At 43.2% G+C, this 25,623-nt stretch overlaps 1 protein-coding gene across 2 annotated transcripts; it reads left to right on the top strand.

Moving 5' to 3' along the window:
* The first annotated feature begins 798 nt into the window (after positions 1–798).
* Positions 799–24,432, top strand: SPATS1 (spermatogenesis associated serine rich 1). Of its 2 annotated transcripts, XM_034648288.1 has the most exons (10): positions 799–933; positions 1,315–1,391; positions 2,818–2,931; positions 8,422–8,566; positions 10,758–10,882; positions 12,155–12,316; positions 16,925–17,045; positions 17,641–17,703; positions 22,524–22,639; positions 22,886–24,432. In XM_034648288.1, exons 2-10 carry the CDS (start codon positions 1,367–1,369, stop codon positions 22,912–22,914), a joined length of 900 nt encoding a protein of 299 aa, XP_034504179.1. In that variant the 5' UTR covers positions 799–933; positions 1,315–1,366; the 3' UTR covers positions 22,915–24,432. The 2 variants fall into 2 exon arrangements, with proteins under 2 accessions (XP_034504179.1, XP_019649996.1); XM_019794437.2 differs by lacking the exon at positions 2,818–2,931 and having other exon boundaries at positions 22,524–24,432.
* The last annotated feature ends 1,191 nt before the right edge of the window (positions 24,433–25,623 follow it).

The following is a 25,623-nucleotide window of genomic DNA, read 5'->3' on the forward strand; positions in this document are numbered from 1 at the left end:
CTCAGTGGATTGAGCGGTTGAGCGGCTGACCTCAGCTCAGGTCATGATCCCAGGGTCCTGGGATGGAGCCCCACATTGGGCTCCCCGCTCAGGGGGGAGTCTGCTTCTCCCTCTCCCTCTGCCCCCCCCCTCGCCCGCTCATGCTCTCTCTCTCTCTCTCTCTCACACACATAAATAAACAAAATCTTTAGAAAAAAAGAAGAAGAAAAAAAACTCGGTCTAATTTTTTCCCCACTTCACCAAGGGAGAAATTAGGTCTGAATTTGAATTGAGGGACTTAAACCAGACTTGGGGAAAAATTTTCCATGCAAGATTAATTAGATGCTGGAAAGCACTAGAGACACATTCAAGTTGGTATGAGGGAAAGAGTGGTCGATTTGGAGCGAGGAAGCTTGGATATGAATCTTAGTTTTTCTGGGTGACCTTGAGCAAGTCCTTGCTCAAATTCAGCTTTCTATTTTGAAAAATGCAGCTGGCTGCTTAGGGAAGATAACATCCAGCAGGGCGCCTGGCCCAGAAAAGTGGTAGGTGATCCCGCCTCATCAATGCCAATTATGAACAGGCATCTGCAAGCTCTGTGCGGGGCCCATCCTTCACTGCCACCAGAGGCTGCAGTTCCAATACTAAAATCTGCCTGGAGAAAAACCACAACTTAAAAAAAAAAAAAATCCGGGAACACTGAGCAGCTCTCCCAGAGGTCCCGGCCTGCGCCGCCCGCCCGAGCGGCTGGGGGCGGGTAGCGCCGCTCTTCCCGGGACCTCGGCGCGGGGCGGAGGGCGGGAGCGCGCGGGGCGGGGGGCGGGAGCGCGCGCAGCTGGTGTCCTGGCAACCCCGGAACGCGTCTCCGCGCCGGAAGCCGGTGGCCCCTCTGCGCTCTCGCCCTGCGCTCCGGTTCCTGGCTCGTCCGGCGCCCGGCACTTCTGCCGCCGGTTGGTGCGTTGAGCTCGCCGTCTTCTCGGGGGAGGTCTCCTCTGGGGGAACGGGGGGAAGCCCGGGAGGTGGAAAGGGAAGGAACACCTGGGGCGGGCGGGGCACTGAGACTGGGCAGGGGAGAGAACCCACGGGAACTCCGGGGACGTCCCGACCGGGAAAAGCCCGGCGAGAGGGAGGAGGGACGGAAGCTCGGATTAAGATGCCAGCCCTGCCCTCTGGACTTTTCAACGGCTTGTAGACTTTCTCTTTGCTTTGATTGGTGCCTTTCTTACAAAGGTCTTGGTCTCCGGGTTGCTTTTAATACTTAAAATCAACACACGAGGTTGAGTCCACGTACTTTTGACACGGTCCATGGGACTGTCCTCTCCCCTCCATCTGCAGAGCGCCCTGCAGCAGAGAGCTGGAGAAGGTTCAAGAGAAAGGAGACTCCGACATGACCACGGTGGAGAAGAGAGACAGTTGAGTTGAAGACGTCGGGAGGGCTGGGTGTGGATTTGGTCACCAGATCCAAGTATACCGAGGCCGGGAAGTTCCAACCACTTGAAGTTTAAAGGGAGGCCAGTTTGCGGGCATATTAAAAGAATTCCTTGAATAGTAGCCTATGTCTGTGTTAACCCAAGATCTTTTTTTTTTTTTTTTTTTTCTAAACAAAGTTTATGGAGTGATAGTACAAAGCTCCTGAAGCGGGAGGGACCCGTGAGGCTTGCCCCTTACCCCAGGATCTGATGAGGCAGATAGTAGCTCAGAGCAGAGGTTCTCACAGATTACCTCCTTGGATCCCATAACAGCCCCAGAGGTATATTACTAAGGTGTAGAGAGAGCCAGAGGTTTGACCTGCCCAAGGCTTCAGTCAATAAAAGCTGAGATTTGACCAGTCTTCCTGTCCCCCAAACCCGTGCCTTTTCATTCTTTTTCTTTGCTCAGACAGTAGACTTGGGGCACTGTTTATTGGATGGGACAGCTCAGGTGGAAAGTATGAACATTTTAAGGAAAGGCTTACATTAAATAACGGATGGTGGCTCCCTAATTGGTTCTGAAGGCTGAAAAGGATGTTTGGGGGCCCACTGCCTTTACAGAACATGGTCATGGAGCAGAACAGGCACAGTCTCTCAGTAAACCTTGGAGCGGGTATATGCCTACGTTGGCATTTGTGAGTGGCCTATATGCTGCAAAAAGGGAACATTGTAGAATGTTCTGTCTCTGCCCCGCTGGAATCATAGCTTGGTCCTCAGTCTTCTGTATTACAGATCTCCCATCTCATTCTCCTTTACAAGTGCATGGAGAGGAGGGAAGTATGAGTCCCATACCCACCTATAAGCGGGGACCAGAAGAGCAGGAGTTAGAACCATTAATGTCCAATGTGGCTAGGTCAGCAAGGAGAAAAAGGCTTTGGGATTCTAGCTTTAAGCTCCAGACTTTTCCATAATCTCCAGGTTGAGCTCAGGGAAGGGAAGGAGCTGCTGCTTTAAAGGTGGGGTAGACGGGCTTCATGTTTTTGAGTTAGGGGTACTGGAAGAGCCCCGGATTTCGAGATCCCCAAAGACCTGTGACTTCCCTTTCTGCTCTGTAGGTGTGCCCCCTCAGGAGAACACATCTGTGCTCAGCTTAACATGGAATCCACCTGTGTCAGGAAGGAAGGGGCTCCATGAACTAGTTGAAGATGAACGCAGAACTGGGGGTAGGGGTGCATTTTTCCAGCAAGGAGGGCCCATTGCTTTCATGACTTCTCAGGGGAGTCTGTGATCGAAAAAAGGGTTAAAAACCACAGTCCTGGACCCTCAGGCTGTTCGTTGAGCTGATAAGCAGGGGTGAAAAACTGAGTGTTTGTTTAAAAGGTAACCACATTAAACTAACTTGCCTTGATGTATTATTTTCTGCCGCCAGACCATGCTATCGTGAAAATGAGCTATGATGACAAGTGTGTGAAACGGCCTTGGTTATGTAAGGTGTTATTCCTGCCCAAAGACATGGAAATAATCAGCATCAATTCCACAGATGGTACCAAAGAAACAGACTTTCTTCTTAACTCCCCGTTTCCCCCTAAATTCCTTTCTAGTTGCCAGAACCTTCTCTCGGTCCTTTCTGTTGAGTCATCTTATATCCTAGCGTTTTAGTGTACCTGTTAGAGCTTCCTATTGTATGGCTTACTGGATGTGGAATTTGAATAACAATGACCTTGCTAAGTGATGACCTTTTCAAGAAGGATGTGCCTTAGCTTCTCTGTGTCACCGCAGCCTCCTGAGCTGGGGAGGTAGGGCAGGTGTGGGGAGCGGGGCTGGAGAGGTCATTGACTTGCTGGAAGTAACTGGAGGTTACTTTACACGATGGGAGCGTTACTGTCAGAACGGAAGGGGTCAGACTTGGCATTTCAGCCCCCTTCTACTTGAGGAGATGGGGAGACGCAGCCAGAGGCCGTGTCTAAGTGTCTCTGGGTTGTATTCTTCTAGGAAGATCTTGCAGTCAGTCAGCTGGATTTGGAGGATGCGCTCTCTGCCTGTTGAGCAGAGAGACCTCTCCTTCTACCCTTGCCTGTCAGACAAGCCTTCCCTGTTACAGCGGCCACCTTCTAGACAGTTGCCAACAGGAGACTTCTTAAGCAAACAAGGAAATATGCTAAATTTGTAGATAGCGATTTCACTGCTTGCGGCTCAGGTTACGTAATATACTTCAATTTTGCCCCTAAAATGAAAAAATTAGAAAAACAAACCAAGAAACTTGTGATGCCATCCATAGCAACAAATTCTTGCTTTGGCGAACTCTCAAATCCTCTAGTGGCAAACATACCATTAGACTTGTTTACATGCTATGAAAAGACAACCACTGGGGCGCCTGGGTGTCTCCGTAGGTTAAGCATCTGACTCTTGACTTTGGCTCAGGTCATGATCTCAGGGTCATGGGATCAAGCCCCACTNTAAAATAAATAAATCTTAAAAAAAAAAAAAAAGGCAACCTGGGTGCCTGGGTGGCTCAGATGGTTAAGCGTCTGCCTTTTGGCTCAGGTCATGATCCCAGGGTCCTGGGATCGAGCCTGTCATCAGTCTCCCTGTTTGGTGGGGAACCTGCTTCTCCCTCTCCTTCTACTGCTCCCCCTTGTGCTCTCTTGTTCTCTCTCAAATAAATAAATAACATCTTAAAAAAAAAAAGGCAACCATTGTTTAAACTGTTAAAACCTGTGGGCAAAAATCATTAGAAGTAAATGCTGTAATAAATAACTCAGAACTTACGTACGAGTATCAACCTGGAACGTATCTCTACTCTTGCTCTTACTTCTTCTCTACACGTGTGGATCCTTTCTGCACCCTTATAAATAAATTTCATATATTTTTCATAGATATGTTTCTAGAAGTAGAACCACTGGATCAAAAGGGCCCTCCTCACAGGCTTTAGAGGATGCATATGGCCAAGGTGCTTTGTAGTAAGATGGAGACGTTTCCACCAGCAATGTACAAGAATGCCATTCCTCCAAGCTGAGCCAACCTGGGGTATTTGCAAGCTCATAGCAAATACTGGTATCTCGTTTTAAATTCAGCTCTTTGATTACTAGGAAGAATGGATTTGTTTTCCAAGTGTGTGTTGGTTATTTGTGCATATGTGTGTATGTGTGTGTATTTTAATGAATCACCTAATCATGTCCTTTGCCCATTTTTTTTCTCTTTGGGTATTTATTTTCATCTTATAGATTTATAAAAACTCATAATTTGTCATGACCATTAATTCTTTTTCTTACTGTGTATGCTATAAACTTTCCCCTGGTTTATAGTTTGCTATGGAAGTTTTAAATGTATATGTATTTAAATCTATGCATCTTTTCCTTTTTTTTTTTTTTGCCTATATTTGATATCTTCCTTAGAAATAACTTTCCCAAGCTAAGATTATATAAACATTCAATTATAATTTTTTCAGGTACATCATTTATTTGAAGCTTTATATTCAAATCTATAATTGATCTGGAATTTATCTGGGAATTAACTGATTATTTTATTTTCATTGCAAATGGTTAATTCATTGTTTCAGCAATATTTTTGAATAATCCATTCTTTCGTCATGGACGTAAAATACCACTACTATATAAAATTTTATTCTATCTGCATTTTTTCTTTTGTTCTCTTGATTTATCTGTTAGGGTTAGTGTCAGTACCATCTCGATTATTGTAACATGAAACTACTTTATAAATTATACTATAGCTTTGTAACCTTGAACAAGTAATTGGACGCTTAATTTCTTTATGTGTAAAGTTATTTCTATTTTATTTGCAATTATGGTATTTCATTGCTAATACAGTTTACTTTTCTTAAAAATCTGTTTTTCTTGAACTTTGTTTATCTACATTATTCTTTTTTTTCCCATGAAGCCATAGTTCTAATAATCTTTATTTCATTCATTTCTGTTTTTATTTTATGATATCCTTTTTTAAAAATCATTTTGGGAGGTTTATTCTTTCTTTCGTTATTTCTTGCATTGCAAGTTTAGCTCATTAATTTTGGAATCTTTGTTTTTTTGTTTGTTTTTAAAGATTTACTTATTTGTTTTAGAGAGAGAAAGGGAGAGAGAGAGAGAGAGCACCAGTGGGAGGGGCAGAGGGAGAGGGAGAGAGAATCTCAAGCAGACTCCGTGCTGAGCATGGAGCCCGATGGGGGGCTCGATCTTATGACCCTGAGATCATGACCTGAGCCTAAACCAAGAGTCGGATGTTTAACTGACTGTGGCACCCAGGCATCCCTGGAATCTTTGTTTTTTTTTTTTAACACTATAACCTGTCAATTCTAAGATGGACATTTTTCAGAGTTTGCATCTCTGAGGTTGGATTGGTCTTACTGGTACACTGGGCCCAGCAGCAGGTGTGAAGCAGTTGTTAGAAACTTCGCTGAATGAGCACTGAATAATGCAGAAGGTGTACCTGTGTCTTGGAAGAACATTCCAGAGGCATTTGAGGAGCACTCACTTAAGAAGTGCTGCATCAGCCATGTGCTTGTTGCACCGAGGTCAATTTGGGCGGAAAATGTGGAAATCAGTGATTGAAAGGCGGTTCAGTAATCAGACTTTTAAATGCAAGTTTTCAGAATGGTTTCACCAATTTGCTTTGCTTATATTTTCCTTCTTTAAACATGTGCACGAATAATATGTGCTTAAAATCTACATCTAAGTAAATCTGAAAGAGTGTTTCAATAAACATATCATAACAACGAAGTGGTAGGGGCACCTGGGCGGCGCAGTCGGTTAAGTGTCTGCCTTTGGCTCAGGTCACGATCCCAGGGTCCTAGGATCGAATCCTGCATTGGGCTCCCTGCTATTGGGGAGCCTGCTTCTCCCTCTGCCTGTCACTCCCCCCTACTTGTGCTCTCTCTGTCCTCTCTCTTGTCTCTCTCTCTCTGACAAATAAATAAAATCTTAAAAAACCCGAAGTGGTAAAGCATTCTGTCATAGTTTAATTGGCAGCCTTTGTTCTTCGTGGTACATAAAATACTAACGTTATTGTAAGTGCTGATGCTTCATATTGGGTGAAATACAGGATAGACAGTAAATGCATTTCAGGCTCTAGTTTCTACTTACTGCTTTCCTTGGCTAACCACAAGTTTCGATTTATAGTACTTATGTCATTGACCATTAAGCACCTCATGATTTCCATCGCGATGTCCTCTTTTACATGAAATATTTAGAAGTGTGGTTTGAGTTTCCAAACGTACAGATGTTTTTGGCTGTCTTTTTATTATCGATTTCTAATTGTATTGCATTGTGGTCAGAGAGTGTGGTCTGTGTTACATCTGTTGACACTACTTTTCGGGCTCGTAGATGGGTGGTTACTCCTCTGGCTCCTGGGAAACTGTGCTCTCCTCTTCATAGCTCTGTGTCTTTCTCAGCCCCTCCCCCTGGGCTCCACTCCACCCAGCTCCTCACACCTCAAGCAACCAGTTGACCCTTCCTTTACCTGGGGCTCTCTAGGTGCCGTGGCATATTCCAGAACAGCTCTTCCCATGCTTGGCCAGCTCTGAGAATCACTTGCGGTGCTTTTTAACCATACTGACGCCCAGGTCTTCCCCTGTAGGTATGGGTCAGAGCCCTGGGATCCGAATGTGGAAGAAGTGTCCCAAGGTGATCCTCATGACTGAGCAAAGTCGAGAAACTCTGTGCAGCTGGGGATCAGGAAGTGGGATGGGATAGAATGCAGTGGTGGAGCTAGACTTGAACAGGAGGAATATCACTGCAGAACGTGAGTCTAATTGCTGCAGGGCAAGGAGGACTTGCTCAAAGTGCGGGTTCCCAGACCTCACTTAGAGAGATTCTAATTCAGTGGGTCTGTGATGGGATTTGAGAATCTGTATTTTTATTTAGTTATTTATTTTATTTTATTTTATTTTTTAAAAAACTCTTTATTTATTCATTTGAGAGAGAAAGAGCACGCTAGAGCAGGAGCGGGGCAGGGGAGAGTCAGAGGGAGAGAGAGAAGCAGACTCCCCACTGAGCAGGGAAGCCCAGACCTGGGGCTTGATCCCAGGACTCCAGGATCATGACCTGAGCCGAAGGCAGACACTCAACTGACTCAGCCACCCAGGTGCTCTGAGAATCTGTATTTTTAACAGGCTTCTCAGGTAATTCTGACACAGACAGTCCTTATGCCATACCCTGGAAAACCTGAGAATGGGGATCCTGGGAGGGGAGGGAAATGTACTCAAGAGTCACAGAAGTCTGACTCCTAGTTTTTGTAATTTTTCTTATAACCAGAGGCTACATTGTATCTATCGAGCTTTTACACATTAGAAAGTTATGCATATAGAAATACAATATCCATTCCTCTGACTTTTTTTTTTTAAAGATTTTATTTATTTATTTGTCCGAGAGAGACAGCCAGTGAGAGAGGGAACACAAGCAGGGGGAGTGGGAGAGGAAGAAGTAGGCTCATAGCAGAGGAGCCTGATGTGGGGCTTGATCCCAGAACGCCGGGATCACGCCCTGAGCCGAAGGCAGACACTCAACCGCTGTGCCACCCAGGCGCCCCCCATGGAAGTTTCTGATGGCAGTTCTTTGGATTATTCATCAGTCTTTCCAGGAATAAATCCTTTGGAAGATTGTCTTGAGATGCTCAGTACAATGTACGGATACATAGCTTGATTCAGATGTTGTCTCTTCCATTTAATTCCAAGTAGGTAAACTCTGGAGAGACAAGTAGTCTAGCCTAGTGGTTGGGATCTTGACTTTAGTGTCACAAGGGCTGCGATCAAACCTGGACCTAGGTGTTTATTTTCTGCATGATCTTAGGCAAGTTGCCTTAGTTCCCTCATCAGTAAAATGGAAGGATAAGCAATACTTATCTGTGGAGTGTTAATGGGAATTAAGTGGGATAACGCGTATAAAATGTTAACATAATCTCCTATATACAATACATGCACAATAAATGTTAGTTTAAAAAAATAATATATATAATCTAGGGAACAAGATGGAGTGGTAGGTATTTCACTTCAATAATGAAATCCAATGGTGATGTGTTACAGGTACTAAACACAGGGATTTTCTGGAATCTAAGAGATGCTTTGCCAACACATCCTCTGGCAGTAAGGTCGGCCCCTCCTCTTCTGTTGAAACATGTCTTAGTGTGAGTGAGCCTCCAGGCCTCTGCAAAGTGTCCGTTCACCTAGAGTAAGTAAGGGTGCAATAAAGACCTAACTATTGGGGTAAATTCTGACCAGGAAGCCAGCATTCTGAGAGGTAGCGTGACATGTTCGGCAAGAGTGTGGATTCTGGAGCCGGACCTTGTAGGTTCAAACCCCAGCTCTGCCAAGTTCGTCTGTGTGAACTTGGGAAAATTACTTTACCTTCCTGGGCCTCAGTTTTCTCATCTGTAAAATGGAGATAATACTTCATAGAATTATTTTAAGGTTTAAGTGAGTTAATACAGAGAAAGTGATTGGAAGACTCCATGACACACAACACGTGTTGTATGCATGCTTGTCACTATGAAGTTCAAAAGCAAGGGAAACTAAGCTATATTTTTTGGAATACATTCTTACGTGGTAAATCTTAAAGAAAAGCAAAGCCATGATTACCATAAGAGTCAGAGTCAGGAGAGTGGTTAATCCTTGCGGATGGGGACACACAAATGGTTTCTAGTGAGCAGTGGGTTGGGGGAAGAGTGGGAGGGGAGGGCTGGCTTTATAATTATTTATAAAACTGTATTGGTTGTGAGTACTTTTCTCTGTTTAGATTTCTTTACAGTAAAAAGTTTTAGAAGCCCTTTTTTCTAATTGCTTTTGTTATAAGGAAAGTAAGTACACTATAGAAATTTTGAAAGAATAAAAACAATATTAAAAATAAAAATCGTGGTAATTCCACCCCTTAGAGAATCAATTTTGACGTATTTTTTAAAGCTTTATTTTTAAGTCATCTCTGCACTCAACGTGGGGCTTGAATTCACAACCCTGAGGTCAAGAGTCGCATGTTCCACAGACTGAGCCAGCTAGGCTCCCTTAGTGTTAACATTTTGATGTTATTTTTTTATGTGCATAAGAAAAAAAATCTTCACCCTTCTAAAGTGTGCAACTCAATGGTTTTTGGTACATTCACTAAACCATTACCACAATCAATTTTAGAACATTTCATCACCCCTAAAAAGAAGCCCGTCCTCTTGAGCAGTCACTCCATTTCCCCTACCCCCCCAGCCCTAGATAATCACTGATGTACTTCTTATCTCTATAGACTTGCCTATTCTGGACCTTTCATATACATGGAATATGTGGTCTTTGGTGTCTGGCTTCTTTCATTCAGTGTTATGTTTTCAAGGTTTGTCTATGTTACAACATATATCAGTACATCATTCCTTTTTTTAAAAAAATAGGAGTGAATTATGTATAACAACATTTGCCATTTTATCCCTTTTTTGCCCATTGATATTAATTACCTTTCAACCATCACTGCCATCTTTTTTAAAGGATTTTATATATTTATTTGACACAGAGAGAGAGAGAGGGAGAGAGCATGCACNTGCACAGGGGGGGGGGGGGGGAGCAGTGGGAGAAGGAGAAGAAGGCTCCCCGCTGAGCAGGGAGCCCTACTCAGGGCTCCATCCCAGGACCCTAAGGTCGTGACCTGAGCCAAAGGCAGACGCTTGATGACTGAGCCACCCAGGCACCCCCAACATTACTACTTTTAAAACATTTTCATCAGTCCAAACAGAAGCACTTTACTCATTAAGCAATAATTCCCCATTCTCCCCTCTCCCCAGACCCTGGTACTCTAATCTACCCTAATCTACTAACCTGATCAACTTTCTGTCTCTCTGAATTTACCTACCTAGATACCTCATATAAATGGAGTCATACAATATTTGTCCTTTTGTGTTTGGCTTGTTTCACTTAACACAATGTTACAAGTTTCATTCATGTTGTAGCATGTATCAGAACGCCATTCCTTTTTATGGCTGAATAATATTCCATTGCATGTCAATGCCTCCATTCATCGGTCAGTGGGCATTTGGGTGGTTTCCACTGTGTGGCTGATGTGAGTAACGCTGCAAAGAACATTGGTTTACAAGTATCTGAGTCTCTGTGTTCAATTCTTTGGGGGTATATGGCTAGGAATGGAATTGCTGGGTTACAGCATAATTCTATATTTAACTTTTTGGGGAACCACTACACTGTTTTTAAGAATGCATCTTTCAACTATGTCAGTCGCCTCAAATTGTGAGTAAATAAATGATATGTCGTGGACATTTATGGAACGGCAGGCCTAGTTGTCCTGAGGAAGGGTTATTGTAGCGTAAGATATGTAAAATCAGGTTCTAACTACCAATTTAAGCACATGGAAGAATCTAATCCTTCCGCTTCCTTTCCAGCCTGGCTGCTGATTTGGATCTGAAATCCTCCTCCTCACATTCTGATCACTCCTCTGAAACCTCATTGCCTGAAGTCCCAAAAGATAAATACCCTGAGGAGTTCAGCCTGCTTAAGTTGCAGACAAGTGAGTACGTCACAGCCCCGCCCCTGCGTGCCTCCGCGCCCAGGGCTTTCCGGAAGTCGGAAGTCTGCCATACCGTCCGTGCAGTTCGCTGGAGACCCAGGAAGTGCCGAGTGTCTGACATGCTTCATCTCTAATTCCATAGTGACTCTTCGGGGGAGCTGTCATTATGTATTTTCCAAAACTAAAATGGCTTTATATAAAAACCATAAAAGTACCTGGCAAAGTATTAAAATAATAATAAAGGAATATTTGTAGTATAGAAACCCCTTCCCCAGTGTTTTCCCGCAGTATCCCCATTATGCCCTGTAGCCGTGAGGCATTTTGAAACATGTATGGGCATCTATGTATGTACTTAGGTATATATGGGTTGTAGTATATATACAACCATACTTGCACTTGTGGAAAATAGGATACAAACTATTTTCACTCAAGGCAAATAGATCATGGACCTCTTTCTGTGTCATACATATAAATCTAGGTGGCTAATATAGACCTACCCATTTTACACAGGAGGCAACTGAGGCTCGGAGAGACTTAGTCACTCATACGAGAACACCCAGCTAGGAAGTACAGTGGTGGGGTCAGAATCCGAACATGCCTGACTCCAGAGCCTGTGTGCTTTCTCGGCCACCATGGAGCCCACGGGCTTCTCAAGCAACCCTAAAGCTGTTAGGGGGTCTCTCATTGTTTAAAATTGCTTTAGCGGTTTATAGGAAAAGTATTGAAAGAGGAAGCAAAGACACAGACAGGTCCAGCAATCTGCCTGAGGTTCCACCCGGGCCTTTCTCATCTGCCCGGGTTGCATGGAGACGTTTCCCGGTGTCACTCCAGCGCATGCGTGGGCCATTGTTGCTGCCCACACCGCAGTCCATCAGGCTAAGTTGCCGAGGTTGGCCCGGCCCTTCGCTGGCTGACGGGCATTCTGTTCTTCCTACCCACTTCTCAGAGTGAAGGTTGGATCGTAGGTGTGTGTAAAAGTGTCTCTGAGCTTCCCATTCCGTACATCACTTCCAACCATAAAATTGGCTTTATTTTTGGAGGAGAGGGTAAAAGGGGGAAAAAGCCCTCTTAGATACCTTTCTCCCCATTTCCCTTCTTTTTGGGCCTCTTCTCCCAGAGGTTAACACTGCTCCTGATATAGAGCCAAGGGGATTATACAGATTGATAAGGTACAGGCCAGTCAGAGAACGCCTGGGACGACTTTTCTGTCATTTAATTGCATTATGTGAGGCTGGGAGCGATGCTGATGGAAGGATTTCTGATGTCTTGCAGAAGATGGGCAGCGTCCGGAATGGACATTTTACCCGAGATTTAGCAGCAATATCCACACCTACCATGTTGGAAAGCAGTGTTTCTTTAATGGCGTCTTCCTCGGCAACAGGAGATCTCTGTCAGAGAGAATGGTGGACAAGTGCTTTGGGAGGAAGAAATATGGTAATATTTTCCTCCTGGACCTTGACTGTGCCGTGCCTAAAAATACACTCTGGATGTGGTTCAACATTCCATGGCTGGCCTCCGCCCTCTGGGGTCACCATGTCACTCTAGTGCAGCCAGGAAGACGAGAAAGTGAAGGGGACGGTTGGCAGACTGCATTTTCTGGCAAAGAACTCACAACATATGCTGATCCACATTTTTGTTTTTCTCTGAATTTCATAAAATGCTAATGTGACATTTAAGTCCTCAGATAAGTTCTCTCAGATACTTATTAATAGAAACCTTCATTCAAGTCTGCAGAAAATAATTTATGTTTCAGTTAGACGCTGCCCATCATATGTATTTAAATTGTACATTATATTCTTCAAAAGGAAAATATCCCATAAACCTTAGCCTGTTATTTCATAGCTTATTTAATTAAAGGTAATTGAGATGAGTGTATATATATATATATAGAGAGAGAGAGAGAGAGAGAGAGAGAAAGAGTTTGGAACATGGTGAGTTCTCTGTTCCAACCTACCCATAATAGATTTATGGAACAATCCTAGGGTTGCTGAGTACCAACGGACCATGATAGCACATTCTTCTCAGGAAATACCTATATGGAAGGCAGCCATTGCTTCATGGATTGCTGTAGCAGGAATACAGAGAGAAAGGAGTAGAAAGTTCTCGTTTTTGAGTTTCAAAATAGGCTTTTAAACTCAGAGCAGAGACAAATAGTTTTGAAGATCAAGGCTTTTGTATGGATAGAGGACACACAAGAAGCCATTCTAGAGGAGGTGGGGGAGGTTTGAGGAGTCCCGCATCCTGCTCGATTCCTGACTTCAAAATCTAGCCCGTGATCAGATGTGCCTCTAGCTGGGGTTTCTGCCTCAGAGCGTGGCTGGGACGAGACCTTGAGCCTCGGCGTGAAGTGGCCTCAGCTCTGACTGAGCAGCAGAGCCGTGAGAGCTGTGGGCCATGTCTGGGCAGAAAGCCGGCCTCAGGGTCTCACCCACCTGGGACATATGGAGGAATAGCTGCTTTTTTTGTGCCCTGTGAAGACTATGGAGGTTGGGACCCAGAGAAAGAATGAAACAAAGGTAGCAAGCCGGGAGGACTGCTCAGCTCTCGCAACTGAAATGCTGGGAGACCACCGTATGATGCGCTGGGGACCATCAAGCCAGGGATCGTAGGAGAGTAATCCGATGCTTTACCTGATGCATTGTGGAGGGGGCTGGCTTGCTGAGGATCCGACTAGATGACACATGTTAGCAGACAACAGAAGCAAATGCCAGTCTTCAGAGAGTAGCAGAGATAAGGCGAATATAAGATTCCAGTGTGGTTTGCAGTCAGTGACCCAGGACCCAAAGCCCTCCACCAAAGCCCTGATAGCATGTGAGCCTGTGCACACCCTGACTTCTCACCCCCAGCTGAGATGCAGCCATTGGGCACAATAAGAAAGATCTATTTAAATATGAAACGAGTGAGAAAAATCAGGAAGGGACTAAGTTTAGCTGTATGGTACTTAGGAATGCTCTTGGCCACAATAGGATGAAAACCAGACTGTCAGAGGCTTAAATTGTAAGATATTATATGCTTTTTTTAAAAAAAAGATTTTCTTTATTCATTTGAGAGAGAGAGCACAAGCAGGGCGAGAGGCAGAGGGAGAGGGAGAAGCAGACTCCCCACTGAACAGGGAGCCTGATGTGGGGCTTGATCCCAGGACTCTGAAATCATGACCTGAGCTGAAGGCAGATGCTTAACCATCTGAGCCACCCAGGTGCCCCAGATAATATGTGCTTTTTTTTTTTTTAAAGATATTTATTATATATTTAACTAGAAACTTTGAAATCTAGGTGGCCTATATTTGGACTGGTTGCCCAGTGATGTCATCAAAGATATAGGCTCATTTTGTCTTTCTGTGCTGCTATTCTCAGATTGTGTTGGATTTTTGCCTTCACACTTACCATAATCTTATGGTCATAAGAGAAATATTGCAGTTCCAAGCATCACATCTATATTTCAAAACATGAAAAAGAGGAATCTCTCTTGTTGCCTTTCCCTTTTAGAACGAAGGGAAATTTTTCTCATATGGTCCTTAGGAGACTTCCTTCCACCCGTGTCTCACTGCCTAGAACTGGGCCAGCGGCAAGTGTTTATCAAAGATAAATGGGATTATCACGATGGACTCAAATCCTAACCCTCATGCATCACTCCCCTCCTAACTCAAAGTAAACATTATCCTGAATTTTGTGTATTATTATTTCCCTTCCGTCCTACCTTCCTTCATTTGTTCCCTCCTTCCTTTCTTTTACGATCTCTATACATACTGAATAAATGCAAAGGTAATTTTGAAATATTTATTGAATATATAGAATAAGGTATCACAATCACTTGCGTGCTACTTATTCCATTTAAGAAACGGAGTATTGTCTTTATATTTGAAGGTTCTGAGAGGCCCCTTCCCGAATACGACATCTTTCCCCCCAACTCCACTGAGAACCCCTATTCTACCTTCATTACAAAGAAAAACTTTTTATTGGGGACATTTTCAAACATGTGCCAAAGTTGAGAGAAGAGCATAAAATTACCTGATCGCTTAGCTTCAACAGTTATCAACAGGTGGCTTATGCTGGTTCATTTTTACCCCTCTCCCAGAGATTATCTTAAAGCAAGTTCCAGGCAGCAGATAATTGCATCTGTATATATTTTCAGTGTACGTCTAATAGATATGGATTATTTTTATTTATATGACCACAGTACCATTTTCATATCTTAAAAAAACAAACAAGAATTCCTTCATATTGCCAAGTATCCAGTCAGTGTTCAAATACTCAATTGCCTCACAAATGACAAAATTTAAAAATATTTCTAGTTTGAATCAGGATCCAAATAAGGTCCACACTTGGCAATTAGTTAAAGTGTCTCTCAAGTCTCTCTCTCTCTCTTTTTAAATTATTTATTTATTTATTTATGAGAGAGAGAGAACATGAATGGGGGGAGGAGCAGAGGGAGAAGCAGAATCCCTGCTGAGCTCAGAACCCAACTCAGGATGGATCCCAGGACCCCGGAATCATGACCTGAGCTGAAGGCAGACGCCAAATGGACTGAGCCACCCAGGTGTCCTTCAAGTCTCTTTTTAATAAGTCCTCCCCTTCTTTTTTCTTGCAATTTATTTGGTGTAGAAACTAGGTCATGGGCACCTGGGTGGCTCAATCGGTTAAGCGTCTGCCTTCAGCTCAGGTCATGATCTCAGGGTCCTGGGATTGAGCCCTGCATTGGGCTCCCGGCTCAGTGGAGAGTGTGTTTCTCCCTCACCCTCTGCTGCTCCAGCTGCATGTGCTCTCTCACCCACTCGCTGTCTTTCAAATAAATAAATAATGGCTTAAAAAAAAAAAACGAAACTAGGTCATGTATCCTGCAGAGTTTGCCACAGTCAGGATTTTGCTGGTTACACCCCTTGGTACCATTTAACTGGTTTCTCTGTCCTATGTATTTCTTGCAAACTGAGAGTTGGACCTATAGGCTTGATTCCTTTTAGTGTGATTACTTCTTAGGTGATGTGCAATGACTTCTTTAATCCCAAATACAATGGTCTTTTCCTGTTTTTTTCTCTTCCTCGATCTCTTGCAGCACTCGATACTTTTAAGCTTGGCACCGGACATTTCTTCTTTCGTGACATTCTCTTCTCTCTTGTTATTTCTTGGATAAGATGGACAGGCAGCATCATGACTGCCAGTCAGCTTCCATTATGAACTGAAATTCAACACCTTTATTATAGAAAAAAACGAATCAAATTATGTTTCATTAATGGTTGGCTCTAACCCATTAGCTATGATCATCAGGCCATTGGTGGAGTTCCTTAAAGGCCTAATTTGTTGTCATAGAAGGAAGAACAAAATGTCGTCTGTGGTTGTAGGTCGTAGGGAAATTGACCTGAAAATATAATTTTTCTCTTCTGTAGCTCTTCCTCATTAGCTACTTTCCTTCTGAGATCCAGTCGGAGGGACAGAGCCCAATTATGGCTGCTTCTTAAGCGTTATAGGACACAGGGATTCAAAGTGCACCAATGCTCAGATTTTAAGCAGACTTCTTGCTTATCCTTTGCAGATACCCTTGATTCACTGTTCACTTTACACCAAAACATCCCCTCTGAACCTAAGCTATTCTTCTTTCCCAGCTGGGGTAATCGTGACACTTTCTGGAAAATCTCCCAAACACAGCGTTTGTCAGGCACACTTTTCTTTTCTTTTCTTTTTTTTTTTAAAAGATTTATTTATTTATTTGACAGAGATAGAGACACCCAGCGAGAGAGGGAACACAAGCAGGGGGAGTGGGAGAGGAAGAAGCAGGCTCATAGCGGAGGAGCCTGATGTGGGGCTCGATCCCATAACACCGGGATCATGCCTTGAGCCGAAGGCAGACGCTTAACCGCTGTGCCACCCAGGCGCCCCTGTCAGGCACACTTTTCATCTTCTCAAGGCAAGACAATCACAAACACAATAATGATATGTACTTCATAATAAAACATGAAATTATCTAGTTCCCGTTGTCATTATCGATAAAGCCTATCTTTGGATTACCTGCAGTCCTTTTTATGATCTTGTTTTTAAATATTTCTCACAGATATTGATCCTAGGAATGGAATACCAAAGTTAACTCCAGGAGATAATCCATATATGTACCCAGAACAGAGTAAAGACTTCCACAAAGCGGGATCAACTCTCCCACCAGTGAATTTCTCCATGTAAGTGTATGTGAATACTAGGGTTCGTTTGTTAATTTTAAAGGAATTATATCTCTCTGTACTATATATGTTACATTTCATAAAGAGTAGATTCCAACAAACATGGTTGCTGACAATTCCTAAAAAAGTTCATCCCTAGTTCCTTAGTGTCCACACATGTGCGTGTGTGTAATTGAAATTATACACAGGATCTTGACTACAAAAAGGGGGCTGTTAATTTTGTCCCTATTATTGTTACCATGAATCTGAAGTCTTTTCAGTTTCGTACCGAGTCAGATTGTTTATTAGTGACTACTGTTTGGATTGAGGTACACTTGGAACTAATCTTAGACCAAAGTGATTGAGGAGAAAGGGAGGTCCATTAAGTTAAAAGAAAAATAGTTAGTATATTACATTAATATTTAGAAAAATTAATCATGTTTGGTTTAAGGATGTTTAGTAAAAATTGTAACAAGAATTATGACCTTTACAGTTGTGAAGCCCATAGGTGGCCATTAAAACCAGAAAAGAAGACATTTTCACTTAAAAAAAAATGTATCGAGCCCTCTGCTGTAGAAGCCATACCAATTATATGGTTGTCTGTTCTGTTTTCCAGAGTGCCTTATGAAAAGAAATACGATACATTTATTCCACTTGAGCCTCTTCCACAAATTCCTATGTGAGTTCTGTGCCACGGTTTTGTATTATCCGATCTTTATGAAGTTATCAGTTATTTATAATTTTCTCCTATGGAGTAGCTCATAGACACCCAACACAGAGGGACCTTTGGCATCCCAGCAGGTGGGGCAGTTTGTATGGAGGGTTTTGGTGAGACACTAGGAGGACAAGTGCTGTGGAGTCTGGCATCTGGGTTGCCCATGTCTTTTTTTTTTTTTTTAAAGATTTTATTTATTTATTCGATAGAGATAGAGACAGCCAGCGATAGAGGGAACACAAGCAGGGGGAGTGGGAGAGGAAGAAGCAGGCTCATAGCGGAGGAGCCTGATGTGGGGCTCGATCCCACAACGCTGGGATCACGCCCTGAGCTGAAGGCAGACACTCAACTGCTGTGCCACCCAGGCGCCTCTGGGTTGCCCATGTCTTTAGCCAATAATATGGACAGTCTGCCAGAGGCCCAGTGTTGGGCTAGGTATGCACTATGGGGGGTTTATATGGAGCAAAAAGACAAGGTCCCTGATTTGCAAAACCCAAGAGTTGTTGGAAAAGAAAGACCCACGCTTAAATGAGTGCAACCAGGGAGGATGGTTAGAGTTTGAAGAGATAGAGAAAAAGCCATTGGAATATTCTCGTGCTTAAAGGAAGTATCATCCTTCTGATCTGATATTTTAAGTTCAGCTCCATTGTGAACCTCATTGATTTGCCCAAGTAGGGTTTAGACCTAGAAAATGATATGTGTGAGTATAAAAAATTTCACTTTCCAGGGGTGCCCAGGTGGCTCAGTGGGTTAGGTGACCAACTTTTGATTTTGGCTCAGGTCATGATCTCAGGGTCCTGGCATTGAGCCTGTGCCAGGTTCTCTCCTCAGTGGAAGTCTGCTTGTCTTCCTCTGCCCCTCCCTTTAGCCCTCCCCTGCTTGTGTGTGCGCTCTCTCTCTTTCTCTCTTAAATAAATAAGTAAATCTTAAAATAACTTCAATTAAAAATTATTTATTTATTTGAGAGAGAGAGAGAGGGAGCTTGAGTTGGGGGGGTAGGGGCAGAGGGAGAAGGAGAAGCAGACTCCCCACTAAGCAGGAAGCCCAATTTAGGGCTCGAACCCAGGACCCTGAGATCATGACCTGAACTGAAGGCAGACGCACTTAACCAACTAAGCCACCCAGGTGCCCTCCCCAAATTTCACTTTCTAATACAAAACAATCTCACATAAGTATGGCTAGAGTGGGCAAGTGACCCACATTCTGACCCACCAGAGCTCAGCTGGGAGACCAAACCCTGGAGCTCAGTGGAAATAAAAGCCTTTTAGTCCAAGCTTGGGAGCTTTAATACCGTCATGATACTGCATTATTACTTGAGGCACATAATTAGGGCCTCACATGTCTGTACTGTACATTTTTTGGAAACACTCTGCTAGAATATTTAAAAGTAATTGCAAGGGCACAAAATAAGTCTTTTTACATTTAAGAAGACTGAAATCATATCAAGTATCTTTTGTGACCATGATGGTGTGAAAATAAAAATCAATTACAAGAGGAAAACTGGAAAATTCACAAATGTATGAAGATTAAACAACGTGTTCCTGAGCAACCAATGGGTCAAAGAAGAAATAAAAAGAAGAATAAAAATATACTTTCAGGCAAGTGAAAATGGAAATATAACATACCAAAACTTATGGTATGCAGCAAAAGCAAGTCTAAAAGAGAAGTTTATAGTAATAAATGCTTATGTTGAGGAAAAAGAAAGATATCAAATGAACAACTTAACTTTACACCTCAAGGAGCTAGAAAAAAAGAACAAACTAAGCCCGAAGTTAGTGGAAGGAAGGAAATAACGAAAACCAGAGGGGAAATAAATGAAATAGAGATTAAAAAGACAATAGAAAAAGATCAATGAAAGGGCTTTTTAAAAATTATTTATTTATTTTTAAAAAAGATTTTATTTATTTGAGAGAGAGAGAGAGAATGAGCAAGGGGGAAAGGCAGAGGGAGAAACAGACTCCCTGCTGAGCAGAGAGCCTGACATGGGGCTTGATCCCAGGACCCTGAGATCATGACCTGAGCCGAAATTAAGAGTTGAACACTTAACCAACTGGGCTACACAGGCACCCAAGATTATCCTTATTTTTTATTTTTTAAAAAAAATTTTTAAAAGATTTTATTTATTTATTTGACAGAGATAGAGACAGCCAGCGAGAGAGGGAACACAAGCAGGGGGAGTGGGAGAGGAAGAAGCAGGCTCATAGCAGAGGAGCCTGATGTGGGGCTCGATCCCATAACGCCAGGATCACGCCCTGAGCCGAAGGCAGACGCTTAACCGCTGTGCCACCCAGGCGCCCTTATCCTTATTTTTTAAAGAATTCTGCAGTTTGTGTTGATCTCTTCCTTTTGGCTGAAGGATTACTTAATAGATTTAAAATTTCCAAGTGGAAGAGGTTTTGATTTTTATTTTGTAATTCATTTTTACTTTTATCACCTAACGACCAGAAAATACTGTTTTTATTGTTTTTCTTTTATGGAACTTACCCAGTGTTCCTTGTGACTAACACACGCTCAATCTGGGGACTGACTGTACATACATTTGAAGGTGTGTCTACTTCAACAGGATGCAAAGTGAGATACGTACCCAGAAGATTTACCTTTTCTTTTAAAGATTTTATTTATTTATTTATTGTGAGAGAGAGAGAGAGAGAGAAAGCGAGCACACACGTGAGAGGGAGGGAGGGAGAGGGAGAGAGAATCTGAAGCAGACTCTTCACCCTATGAGGGTCTCGATCTCACGACTGGGAGATCATGACCTGACCTAAAACCAAGAGTTGGATGCTTAACCGAGTGAGCCATCCAGGCACTCCAGATTTATCTTTTTGATTAAAATTGTTCATTTGACTTAGCTTGGACTGAAAATGGGTGGGTTAATATTAATGTATTTCTATCTTTATTGTTAACTGTATCCATTAATATTATAAAAATGTCTTCTTTTTAGACAAACCTAAACCAGACTCTTAATTGTAGAGAACAAACTGGTGGTTACCAGAGGGGAGGTGGGTGGGGAGGATGGGTGAAACAGGTGATGGGGATTAAGGCATGCACCTGTCATGATGAGCACTGAGTAATGCAGAGAATTGTCGAATCACTATATTGAACACCTGAAATGAATATAACACTGCAAGTTATAACACTGCACTGGAATTAAAAATTTTAAAAACCTTCTTTTTCTCATTTAATGCTTTTTGTCCTGTAGTATACACTGCCAGATATTAAGATTACAACTCTTACTTCATTTTGTTTGCATTTGACTAACATACCTTTACCCATTTTTTTTGTTTTTAGACTTTCAAACCACTTTTTTTTTAGGTCTGTCTTTTAGACACAGAGTTGGATTTTGCTTTTGTGAGCCAACCTGAAAATTGTTTTCTTTGATAGGTGAATTAAGGGGCTCCTGGATGGCTCAGATGGCTAAGCGTCCAAGACTCTTGATTTTGGCTCAGGTCATGATCTCGGGGTTGTGGGACGGAGCTCTGCAGTCACCGGGGAGTCTGCTTGAGATTCTCTCTCCCTCTCCCGCTGCCCCTCCCCCCACTCATGTGCGTGAGCTCCCTCTCTAAAATAAAAACTAAATCTTAAAAAAATAGGTGAATTAAGATCATTTGAATTAATGATTTGACAGATTTGATTTCAATTCTATCATAATATTTTGTTACATTTATTATGTGTATTATTTTTATCATAAGTCTGTTTTCTTTGATTGCTTCAGCAAGAGTTAAAAAAAATTATTGCCTTTGATGTTGAGGAGTGCTCGTGGTTTTGTTCTAGTGATTCTTTATGTTAGGATCTTTCTATATTGCCCAAGGAAGATCCTGCTGGTCTTATTTCGGCTTCTACTATTGGTTTGTCAGCTTTACACGATATCCGTGACTCCCACCTCTTACCTGTGTGGTAATCTGGTTTCCTTCCTGCAGGGACTTCCCCATCCCTAGCAGATGTATCAGGGCATTTTTTCCAATCGTGGTGCCTTTCTCCCTAAATATATGAAAACTGGAGCTGCCAAAAGATGAAAAGATTCTTCATCTCTTTTCTCTGACTCATCCCAGGAGTCACAATTCCTGGTACCTCTTGGAACATACACAGGGTGGCCCAGCCTATGTCCTTTCCAATCTCTGCAGACTTGGGGGGATGCTGGGGGTCTGCATTAGCTGAGGCCTCAGCAAAACAAGAGAAGGCACACTCAGGTGGGATTCTGAAGAGAGCTTAATGAAAGGACTGTTGACAGATGAGTAAACAGGTCAAGGGAAATTATATGGAAGGGCGAAGCCCCTCTGAGGCTCTCTCCAGGGGGCGGCTGTTACCACTCCCAGGACAGCGAGAAGAGTGATTTTGTTGCCCAGCTTGGTGGGAGATGGAGAAGAGCCGTCTGGAAGGGACTGAGGCCACGGAGAAAGCAGCTGCGGCCAGAACCTGGGGTACCTCAGGAGATGAGCGGGAGTAGAGGGGCTAGGTGAGAAATACCCCAACCTCCGCTTGCTTTCTGGTCTCCCGCTGGTGCCTCCAATGCGTTAGCCAAGCCCGGCTCCACGGTAGGGGCATATGGTGGGGTCCAGGTGATGCAAGTTGCAGAGGTCAGCTGTCTGCGGAGAGAAGGGCAGAAAAGAGATCTGGGTTTGGGGGAGAGGGAAATGCAGAACAACCATCGTGGTGTTTCATTTCGTCACTGGTCTCCTAAATTGGAAGCCTTCTTACCTTGGAGGATGCACTACCTTCCCCACTGAAGGTGTCTGTGCGTTTTGCAGCAGACAAACTCAAACTCAGGTGTTGTTTTCTTTCCACAGCTTGCCTTTCTGGGTGAAGGAGGAGGCCGACAGGCTGAAGAACGAGATTAGAGAGGTTAAGGAGCTTGACAATTGGCAACCAGCGTCCCCCTTGATGCACAATTTACTCCTTCCTGGTGGGTTAAAGAACTTTCAAAGAATAGTGTAAAAACCGGAGGCAAGCCCAGAAGAGCAGGCTTTTGAGAGGCTTCGCGGTGGAGAGGAGAGAAGGCAAAGCCTCTCCCAGAGTGGATGGTGTCCTTTACCCCAATGTGGTCCCTTGGGCCCATGTCACGGTCACGCATCGCTGGTTGAGTGTGTTGGTTGAGCACTGCTAGTCTTGTAACGGAGCACAACCTTTAACACCGTGCCTCTATCCACAGGTTCTCTGGATTCCGCAAGACAATCCTGAACAGAAACAGGCCCATAGAACATGTACTGACCGTAGTCTGGAGAGCCTCTTCCCAATTGATCGCTTCTGTCCGTGTGACTGCTGAAATGTTTGACTTTGATGAATAATCGCTGCGCTTCGCTCTTTTTAACTTTATATTTTAAAAACTTTCAAACTTACAGAAAAGTCATGAGACTCATACAATGAACAAATGCCTACATGTCCTTCACCCAGAATCTACAATTGTTAACGTTTGTCAAACTTTGTGCATTCTCTCTCTCTCTTCTGTCACTCTCATTATTTTGTGGAATTATTTGATAATGAGTGGCCGACATCATAACCCTTTGCTCCTACGTACTATATACTTCAGTATGTATCTCCTAAGGTCAAGGATCTTCTCCAACAGTTGCAATACAAATATTGAACTCAGGGAAATTAACACTGACGCAATTCTACTGGTAGACGACCCACCTTCAGTTTTATTCAGTTAAATTTAGTTTTCGAAGGATGTTCTCAAATCAATGGTAAAATGTAGACATGGAGTTTTCATTAATTTGGTAAAATTGTTCTCATTTTATTAATACCATTTGAGATTTTCTCTACTATTTGCTTGGTACATGTCAGAAAAATGTGAAGGCTGGATCTCCGCAGGTAATTCTTACCATTGTCCTGCAACTCCATTCCCCACTTCTATAGCATTTGTCCACACAGCCACGCAGGACGAGAGCTCAATGAGGACCAGTCCTGAGTCTTAGGGCCTTTCATCAACCAGGAAAGAAGCAAATATTTGGAGAAAAAGATGGGAACAAAAGCCAACCATATACAGTCAGGCTCTGACCCTCTGCAGTCTAGCCAGTGACTCAGCATCTTCATAGCCAATCTGCTCTACTAAGGAGACCCTGCTAGTTGGCTAATGAGGGCTGCAGGTCTGGTCTCCCCAAACCTGATAGTGGAAAGAGAGAATTGGGGTCCAGACTGACACTCAAAATGCCCAAGACACAAGATACGATTTCTTTCCCTGTCAAAGCATTGTCTCTAGACATAGCCGAAGTAAATGAAGCAGGTTTGGACCACCGTACACCCATGCTGACTTCATACTGGCCTTTGGACCAACTAGCAGAGAACATGGTGGTTCTACCACCAGCAACTGTCTGACCACTCCTTGACCTAGCATCAGCTTGCCTCCATGCTGATTCTCTTGCCCCTGGGACACAAAGCTCACCCCTATCCCCAACAAAATCCAGAAAAGAAAATAAAACCAAGTAATTTAGAAAAGGAAAGAAAAAAGAGGTTGCCAACAGATTTTCTCAAATATATCCACTTCTGAAAAAAATAATTTTTTGTGCTTCCATGACTTGAAATATAAAAAAGTCAGTTCCAGTTGCCTGTGCGGATGGACAGTGGAGAACACAATATAAATGCAGAAAGTGATTCTTCAGGAATTTCCAGATGGGATTATCTAAGCGGAACAGGAAACTGCTCTCAGAGGGGACTCTTGCGTTTTGGAATGAAGAAGTCCTACACAGTAAAGGTATGAAGAAAAACAACCAAAGTACAGTTTCAGAAGATGTATAGCAGCCTCTAGATTTCGAAGAGGACTATGTAATTCCTACCCACAGCTCTAAACCGAAGTAGATAGGATTAAAAAAGAAAGCTGTTGAAAAATTGACCTCCTGGAGTTCCAGTGCTACATTCCATCTCCTGGAAATCAGGGCAATTTTCAGTGGATTTGGGGTGCTCTGTGGGCACATCTCAGTGGTCAGGTCTTACTCCTCAGCATTGCCAACAGCTAGTTCCACTGCTAGCTTTGGGCAGGGCATAAATGCATGTGGATGCAGCTTTTGGGGAGACTAAGGCATAGACCAAATGGCCAAGTGGGAAAAAATATCTGGGTGTCCTAGCTGTTCCAGTCCTCCTTTCTAGACACAAAAGTGTTGGCCCTTTTAAGGTGTGAAGATCCCCTTCCCCTAACTTTAGGTTCCTTCATAAATAGCATGTGTGCAGGTGTGCACGTGGGTGAGTGCGTGTGTTCATTTCTTTAGATAACTGCAGCTCGCAGGCTTAATAGAAACAACCCGTATGTGACATTTCCAAATATATGGATTAGAGTAACAACTTGACATTGTACATAAGGTATCCTAATTTCAGATCCTGGGAAAAATGAAAACTGGCTCCTGTGGCGTGGAGGGAATATTCTGTTTAGGGCTGGTGGCTCCGAAGTCCAAATAAGCTAAATGAAGACCATTCCAAGACTGTTTCTATAGTCTCTGCACTCTCAGTTGTCAAAATATTAAGATATTAGGATGTTAAACTTTTACAATTCCACACACGATTTATGAATATTCTGTATAATTCCATTCATTGTCTACGTTTCCAGTATGAGGTATCCAGTTTGATTGGACTGTTTCCTTTTGCTCTTAGGAATTTGACCCTCAAAAGCTGGGTGGATAAAAGCCTTGTTTATAGGATCTGATTTGCCAAAGTATGTTAGAGCTGGAGCTCCTCCAGATTATGCTAGTGACTGAGAGCTGGAAAAGCAGGATAGAGTGATGCCTTGACCTGGAACTGAGCAATGGGCTTGATGTGGGATGGTGCACCTCTTAGGGGGTCTACTGGCCAGGTTCCCAGTGGGCTCTAGGAAAAGACATGGGAGCCCATTTGGTGTCCTTCCAATGCTGGGGAACTCTAGGAAGGGTTACGTCCTGAGCCCACCCTGGGGATGGGGGGGCC

This window comes from Ailuropoda melanoleuca, chromosome 19 (genome assembly GCF_002007445.2).
Source record: "Ailuropoda melanoleuca isolate Jingjing chromosome 19, ASM200744v2, whole genome shotgun sequence".
Classification (NCBI taxonomy): domain Eukaryota; kingdom Metazoa; phylum Chordata; class Mammalia; order Carnivora; family Ursidae; genus Ailuropoda; species Ailuropoda melanoleuca.

Coding starts and splice junctions, on each gene's coding strand:
- SPATS1 (XM_034648288.1), top strand. CDS start 1,367: ATGACCACGGTGGAGAAGAGAGACA. Junction 8,567..10,757: donor AAAGTGTCCGTTCACCTAGA/GTAAGTAAGGGT, acceptor CTTCCTTTCCAG/CCTGGCTGCTGATTTGGATC. Junction 12,317..16,924: donor CTTTGGGAGGAAGAAATATG/GTAATATTTTCC, acceptor TATTTCTCACAG/ATATTGATCCTAGGAATGGA.